Genomic DNA, 8,466 nt, shown 5'->3' with positions numbered 1-8,466 from the left:
GTACAGTATTTGTTCGTGTATTCAGAATATTTCCTTTGCTAACCATGACGATGACGTCATACTCTGCAGCAAGTTCACACAAGATGGTTTCTAACTCTCGTAATAGGCTGAAGAGGAATGCAAATGATGGTCACTACAGTAGTAGCGCGTAGCAGTTTCCGAAACCGTGGCTGTATTGCTGAACGGAAATCAAAAGTAGAATGCACGACCACAGTATACTGTACTGGGGAATGGGGAAGAAAGCTCCAGTTGTGGGCTGAAAGTGGGTGTGCGTCCCCCTCTCCCGCCCCCCGCGCCGTACAGTAGATGTGTGCTGTAAAAATCGGCGACATACAATTGAAATCTGCACCATTTATTGACGTTTTAAATATTATGATAAAAGAGACCGACGCCGTCCCTGGTGTCCGACGCCTCTCACACGAAAACGCAAAATTCGCGCCCCACCCCGTGACGCCCGCTGCGCTGTGAGTCTATGGCACGCGCTCGCATTTTCAACACGTGCGCGTCACACCGCACGACTCCGCGTCCACAGCCGGCCCCTCCCAGCGCTGTCGAGCCTCGCCCTACCCCGCGGCCGCTGCGCCCCCCCCACGCCCCCCCCCACCGGCCGCTGCCCTCCACTCTCTCCTTATCAAACAAACTAAAGACAAAAAACCATAATCCCCTAAACTATTCATAAAATAAAACTTGCCGCTCCGTCGAATCGATCTTGGGCACTTGATGGAAAGAATGCTGACCACATCCCCGAATGAATTCTCTACAAAGTACGTCCGTTCCCTAAATAAAAACAGTAGTGTTCCTCACGATAATATGGATGAAGCCAAAAGGTTTAGCGAGCCCGGAGTAGCAATTCTACAACTATTATAAGATCTCGAAGTTTTTATTACGAGCGCAAATTAACTGCCAAAACGAGAACACTGGCGAAGGTTTCGATGTAAAAACAAGAGCAGTTGCCTCTGTTCGATAGGATCTATCTACAAAACCACGATGCATTTTCACCCATGGCCTCGGCTTCTTGAGAGGTAAGAGCAATTCTTAGGAACGAGAGTTTTACGATATGGTACACGCAGTGTTCCTCAAATATGCATTGCAATTACGCTTTGGCAGAATGTCTGGAGCTCTTGTCGCTTACCACAACACGTCTGAAATTTTAGGACTCGAGTACCTTCCTTTGAACGAAATTTAATTTATATCTTGTAACGAGAAGTGAGGGGAACTTCGCCTTCGGGACAACGATGTATCTGCTGCAAGAAGTATTAGAGAAAAGCACATCAGAATGAAGTCTCCCCTTGAGGTCTTTCACTACAGTACAAGAAGTCCAGAACAACTGGATAAGCTGAGTGTGAACGGGCCTCGTCGATCTGCTAAGGTGTGGCAAATGTCTCACTTCGTTTAGATGAGCTGAATCTGGTAGTCGTGGTCCTGATGGAGTCGCGTGCGTGCAAGAATTCGCCGACTATCACTTTAGATTAACTTCGTCATGAGCTCTGGCTCACTCTACAGAACAGCGCAACGCAAATGTAGCGAAACGAGACCACCACCAATATGGTACCATACGGAAAGGTTTAATTTGAGGAAATGGCCTTACATTATTACACAGGCACTGGTTTGACACGCACAACGGCCTCGAAGCAGGCGCGAACCCCGCTGCGATCGACACCGTCGTCGAATAGCGCATTTTCGTACTCATGTTGGTATTCTGCACGCAAATTCCATCTCCAAATCGCACCTACAGTCCGTCTCAGAACGTCAGAGAGCGATTGCCGTGGATACTTGATCCCGACGCTAGATGCGTTAAAGGAAAGTCGAGAGACTTGTTTCTTGTCCTGTCGTCCTCACCAGAGCATACAGCAAGTACTAATTGTTTACGGAACGTGAGGAGAGGAAGTAGTGGCCTAAAATAAACAAGGGACAATGAGCAACGGTAGACGATGTGCGACCGACAACTAAGAAGGGGGATCTATCTAGAGTTGATTTCAGCGGAAATGGAAAGGAAGAGAAAGCCCCGCTAGTGGTGGTCGCTGTCAGAAAGACATTTCTCATCGATGCTGTATAGAATCAGGCATACAAAAGAATGGGGACTGAGTATCTCGAAACTAGGACGTGGGATGCCGGCGTGTCCTTTGGAAACAGTGCCGGTATCAGGGATCTACAAAATATAGCAACAGTGCTATGAATCAATTGCACGTTTACGTTTGGGCATAGCAACCCCCCCCTCCCTCCCCCCCCCCCCTGAGCAGAAGCTTCATTGGGGAGATGTGGCGAAGAGTAAAGAATCTGCAAAAAGGCTCAAACGCTCGCCCAGATCCTTCTATTAAGGTCGTGGGATGGACCAATCCGCCTTGAATTTTGTCAAGGGACAGAAGGATCCCACGAGCACCTCCCCCGCAACAGAATGCCCAAATACCTCAGTCCCCAAGACATCTGCGATAATTTACTCGGTCTCACTGAGATTAACCTTAAGACCGACGCGCACCTTCGTCACCTTTCTTCGTGCCCGTCGTCGTCTTCGCAATCACAGCTCTGCTCTCTCTCAACCTCAATGATCTCGCAGCCTTGCGCCGCTGCCCTCCTCTCGCCATGCTCCTCCCCACGCTCATGCTCATCGTCAAGCTCACCCCCACCCTCACCCCCACCCTCACCATCTTCCTCACCCTCACCCTCCACCTCAACCCCTTCCATCCTTCAAACCAATCTCCAGCAGACTCTTCTAACGGCGGCATCATTCCCACTTTAATCCTTCAAAACAATCTACCCGATCACCGAATCCCTTAATCCCAATAATCGCTCTAATCGCCCTACTCCCACTCTCACCGAATCCCTTAAACCCACTTTCATCTTAATCCCTCACCCTACCTAATCCCGCCTGAATACTGCTCTCACCTGAATCCTTTCCACTCTTGCTCATTCCCCTCCGCGTTCAGGGCAAGCGGCAACTCGCCACAAATTTCCAGTACTTGACTCACTCACGGTCTTCTTTGCTCCTTGATTCGCGTTGGACGCCTCTGGGAACGAAGAATTTCCTCGTAAACGTCTTCGAAGCTCAGCTTTCAAGGCGAGCGTGACTGGTATCATCCCCTCCTCCCACCCTTCTTACTGGAAGACCCCTGCTCTCTTCCCGGATGATGTCTTCGTCCTCACAGCTCTCCATCACTCCCTCGGTCACCCCGCCTTCATCTCCGGAGATCGACTTCAACCCACCACCAATCCTAATCCGCTCTGCCGAAGTACGCGCCGCATTTCTGTCGCTGCACTCAGACTCCGACGTCCCCCTCTACGACTCCGAAGATGACGGGACGCACCCTATCCCCGAGTCCCACCTGTCGCACCGTGCTCCGCAGCCCGCACAGGAGGGCAGCGCGGTCTCCACCCGCACCCGCAGCTCCAGTTTGGCCTCCCCTCCGAGCAAATCGCCGGCGCCAGTAGGCCAGTCGTCTCCGCCTTTCGTGACGTGCCCCCCACTGCGTCCTGCAGGGATCCACCCACCTCTACTCTCCGTGGCCAAACCCCTCAAGAACTACCGCAAGATCTTGGGCGCGCAACGACGCCTCCTCGCCGTAGTCTTCGTCTCGCCTGTTTGGCGTCTGTCAGTCAAAGTCTTCCTCAATAAACGAAACGTTACCTCTCATACGATTTACAGCGAGTTATGCCCATCAACATAAAAGGGGGCCAAGCAAATTCGATGAGTTGATGTCGCAGGATTAGCGTACAGTCTTGAAATCCCCTCAACTCTTCATTGAGAATTGCTAACAGGCATGCGTACGCGTTCTCAATTTTTTAGTAGTGCTCTTTCTTCTTTCTTTTCGCAAGCTCCTGTGCCATGGCTTGGGATAACATAGATGCCTGCTGGTGCGGTGCGTGTTGAAGGTGCGGGATGATGTCTGGCATTGACTACGAGTTAGTTGGGGTTTACAATAAGTTAGTTGAGGACAAGGCGGCATGAGTTGCTCAGGGTGGAAAATACACCGATGGCGTTACTGTTCTCGAACTCATCGACATGCTTTTGATGTCTTTTCGCAATTCAGACGGCTCTCTACATGGAAACAATCATATAACAAAACAATGCAACTGCAACTACATGACCGTGCCATATCAGTGATTTAGTTTACTGTAGTCTCCAATTGACACAAGACAGCCTCAGACCCATCCTCTCGCCTTTGGACAATTCCTCCCTCCCTTGAAAACATTTAGAATGTTCCTCCTGCGCGAAAAGCAGTCCCCAAGTCTGCCATTCACAGGAACCGACTCATGATTTCTTGCCAATCCTCTACCCTCCCTGTATCAAGTGTGCTCCCGTCTCCACCTCCCAAACCCGCACGCTCTTGTCCCACGATCCCGATACCACACGTCTTCCGTCCCCACTTATCGCAACGCTAGCCACGACATGCGTGTGTCCAGCGAACGGGCCCCCGACTTGTGCTCCTGTCTCCACGTCCCAAACCCGCACGCTCTTGTCCCACGATCCAGATACCACACGTTTTCCGTCCCCACTTATCGCAACGCTAGCCACGAAATGCGTGTGTCCAACTAACGGGCCCCCGACTTGTGCTCCCGTCTCCACGTCCCAAACCCGCACGCTCTTGTCCCACGATCCAGATACCACACGTCTTCCGTCCCAACTAATCGCAACGGTAGCTACGAGATGCGTGTGACCAACTAACGGGCCCCCGACTTGTGCTCTCGTCTCCACGTCCAAAACCCGCACGCTCTTGTCCAACGATCCAGATACCACACGTCTTCCGTCCCCACTAATCGCAACGCTTATCACACCACACGTGTATCCAACTAATGCCTCCCCGACTTGTGCTCCAGTCTCCACGTCCCACACCCGCACGTCCCTGTCTATAGATACCACACGTCGTCCGTCACAACTCATCGCAACGCAACTCACTCCCGACCTATGACCGCAGAAAATTCTCAGTACTTTCCTCTCCGATGTACTCCACAGCCTTAACGTCCCGTCTTCGTATCCGACAATCACAAACCTCTTCCTCACACAGAAAGTTGCGCAGGTGGCTGTCGTCACGCTCGGTCTTTCTCCAGTCACTTTGGATGTTACACTTCCAATGCACATCCGAAAATATGCCCCCATACGCCCACCCCTTCTGTCCTGCGTAGTTCAATGTCCCCTGGCCCCTGGATCTCCGGTTCGAACTCGCCTCCTAATCGAACTAGCTTCGTCTTCTTCTCAGCAGATTGCGTGAAAACTGTTACTTTCGCCCCGTACCGCTCCACCTGACATCCATACACTTCACCCCTGGAATCCATGCCGACTTGACTGTCTCCGCAATAGTCAGATGGGAGGACAATCTGGTCTACCAACCTTGCATCGGCTGGTGCCACACACCCACTCATAACAGACTCTCGTTTCATATGTGTGGGTGGGGGGGTAGCGAGAGGTAGATGAGAGATGATGCCTACATTTTACGGCGATTATATACAGTCAAGGGAGTAGGGAGATCAACGGGACTAACTGGGATTAGCCTTTATCGTGGGATTAGCCTTTATCATGGAATTAGCCTTTATCGTGGGATTAGCCTTTATCGTGGGATTAGCTTTTATCGTGGGATTAGCTTTTATCGTGGGACTAGCTATTTTCACGTATGATACTCGTCAGAGCTGCTGCCGAATAGGGTGCGCCGATGTGTCCCTAAATCTATGAAAGTGGCCATACAAGTCCAGATCCTCATACTGTACCCATATTCGGTGATGCGCTCCCGTAACCTCCAATTTTCAAGAAATATCCGTTCTAGTCAACCAGATGCCATGCAACTTGCAGTCATTTTCATCGCGTCCAGGGCCTAACGCGATGGTGTAAATTTATATTATTAGGCTGATGCAGCATATATAATTTGGCTATGTCGAGAGGTGCATGGAATTTGCTTCTTTGTATCTTGATTGATCTATAAGGAATGATTGTATATGTCGAGAGGTGCATTGAATTTGCAGCTTTTAAAATTCTGCCACGATTTTGACGTTACTCATCTCGAAATAAAGAACAGTTCATTTTTGCGGATTCAACGTTCACTAAATTTATAATCCTGAATCCCTCAAAACCTGGCTGGGAATATCACAAGATCAATTTATGCTGATTTGTTCACGATTAAACATGATCTTTGCTACTGATTTGTTTCTTACTAGATTCATTGGTCTATAAAGATACATACATGTTTGGTCGAATTCCATTCATTACCGTTAGCTTTATCGTGAGATGCACTGAAGTTGCTTCGTCACTAATGGATTGACCTTTACAGATAAATCTATTTTTAGTACGATGCAGCGCGTAAACGTTAAATGTATCGAGAGGAGCACTGTAGTTGCAAGAGGTCTGTAAGTTTTTGTAGTTCGTAGGACAACTATTGCTAAACGTCTTCGTGACTGTGAACTTTGTGATTGAGGGTCTCTCACGATGCGTACATTTGAAATACGTCACATCCTGTCATATTTGACAACTATGCTATTGATAGTGGTACAGTTCGGAGAGTTATTTTAAAGTGGGAATGAGTCTATTTTTAATAACGAATGTAATCTGATTACAGTTTTTTGATGTCTCTACATAGTGCAGATTTTTATAACGATTTTTGTACCCGAATATGAGAATTCTGACATCCCCGTGAAATCCTTTGTTTGGATGCACACCCGTACCTTTCGAAGGGTAGCTTATACCAAAATGAATCTATGTTTTAGTTTTATATTTGTCGTCAGACGAGATGGTTCATGCAGTGAACGTCAATTGGCCCTACTAAGCGTGGCTATGGCGGCTTATGATAGCTGATATGTTTTCTCTGTACGTACTCTGCATTTTAATTATATTTTAAAACGTGGACCTCCCGCGACAGGTTTCTAACTGTCGTAATTTATAGGCTGAAGAGAAATGCAAAAGGTGATTACTACAGTATTAGCGCGTAGCGGTTTCCGAAACGGTGGCTGTATTGCTAAACGGAATTAAAATAGAATGCATGACTACAGTATACTGTACTGGGGAATGGGTACAGAGCTGCAGTTGTGGGCTGAAAGACGGTGTGCGTCCCCCTCTCCCCTTGGCGGATAAGGTCGACGTGGTTCATGTACGATTCCTCGACCACGGAGGAGAGGGACGTCGAGTTTACACATGCATCCATCCCGTTCGCGACGACAATCAAAGAGCCACAGAGGGCGAGTGAAATGGAGAGACTGCGTGAAAAGTGCATGAAGCCCATTGCGGCGTCTCTTGCTTCGCGGCAAATCGCTGGGTTTCTAAACTTGCAAAAACAAGCTCTGCAGAGCGAAAGGTTGGAAGGCAAAGCGTGAACGAGGTGGCTTCTCTATAGAACTCAGAAGGAAGTCGCAATCGGCAACAAAATACTTTTTGTGCTACTTCATTTCATGAAAGATGAACAGCTGCAGTGCCCGAGAGGCGACTGAATACTCGAGGCTTATCATTTGGAAAGATGGCGCGGCTCTCTCCCTCGTTTCTGTGCTCACGCCCGGCTTTCTCTCGTCACCCCTAAACCGTTTGCGTTGACTCTCTGCATTTCCAGGAAATAATATTGTAATGCCCTCCTCCTCACGTCCCTCCGGGTCCTCTCACCAAACATTCGCAACGGATGACTCTCTCCCGTAGTCAAACCCGTAAGCCTGCGCCTGCACCACCTGCGCAAGGTCGTCGGCATTGCACTCCTTCTCATTGCAGCACATGCAGCACATCTCGTTAGCGACCGCCCTCTAAACCGGGCTCTCCCCGCCGACCACGCATGTACTCGAACAGCAATACAGCCTCGGGTCCTCCGCCTGCACGAGCCTGCTCACGTTGCGAAACCCGGCACTACAGTTGCGCGCGCCCCCCGCCACGCCCTCCTTCCCCCTCCCCCCGTAAAACTCGCTGTACGCGTGCAGCGACGCGTTGCGCCCCACCACGTCCTGCATGTCCTCCGCCCGAACCCCCGTGCTGTTCCACGTCACCCACCATGCCTTCCCGCACGAGTTCACCGACGCCATCCGCCTGACCAGCTCCGGGAAGAAGTGCTCGCTGCTCCTGACCATCTCCCAGACGTCCGTGATCGCCGGGAACCCAGCCACCATGGCCGACCGTGGCCCGGTCCCCATCTTCTTCGGCGCCACGTGCGCACGCGTCATGTACCCCTCGACGTAGGACGCCGGCACCCGCACGCGGTCCCCGTCCATCCGCTTGCACCGCGCCGCCACGTATGACATCCGCACATGCTGCCGCAGGATCCCCGCCGCCGCCTCAGTCTTCCCACCGATCAGATAGATCTGATGACAGATTCCCACCACGTACGCCGAGAGCGTCGTCGCTGGTAGCCATAAACCGTTGGCGTCCATCTTTTCCTCAAACTCTTCGCACATGCGCGCTTGGTCCCGGTCGTAGCGCATTGTCTCGTCGGAGGGGAAGTCCGACCCCGCCCAGCCTTCTTGCGTGATGTTTCCGACTCTCGACAGTGTCACGCCTCATGCCTCAGCCACGCC

General features: G+C 50.7%; 1 protein-coding gene; it reads right to left on the bottom strand.

Annotated features, from left to right (window-relative positions):
• Nucleotides 1–7,345: 7,345 nt before the first annotated feature.
• CHC_T00004716001 (hypothetical protein) lies at nt 7,346–7,577 on the bottom strand. XM_005715992.1 is given in 2 exon segments: nt 7,346–7,460; nt 7,461–7,577. 1 exon segment carries the CDS (start codon nt 7,575–7,577, stop codon nt 7,461–7,463), a length of 117 nt encoding a protein of 38 aa, XP_005716049.1. The 3' UTR covers nt 7,346–7,460.
• Between the last annotated feature and the right edge of the window lie 889 nt (nt 7,578–8,466).

This window comes from Chondrus crispus, genomic scaffold (assembly GCF_000350225.1).
Source record: "Chondrus crispus Stackhouse genomic scaffold, scaffold_243, whole genome shotgun sequence".
Taxonomy (NCBI): domain Eukaryota; phylum Rhodophyta; class Florideophyceae; order Gigartinales; family Gigartinaceae; genus Chondrus; species Chondrus crispus.
The sequence above is the reverse complement of the archived record's forward strand: the minus strand, read 5'-3'. Positions and strand labels throughout refer to the sequence as shown.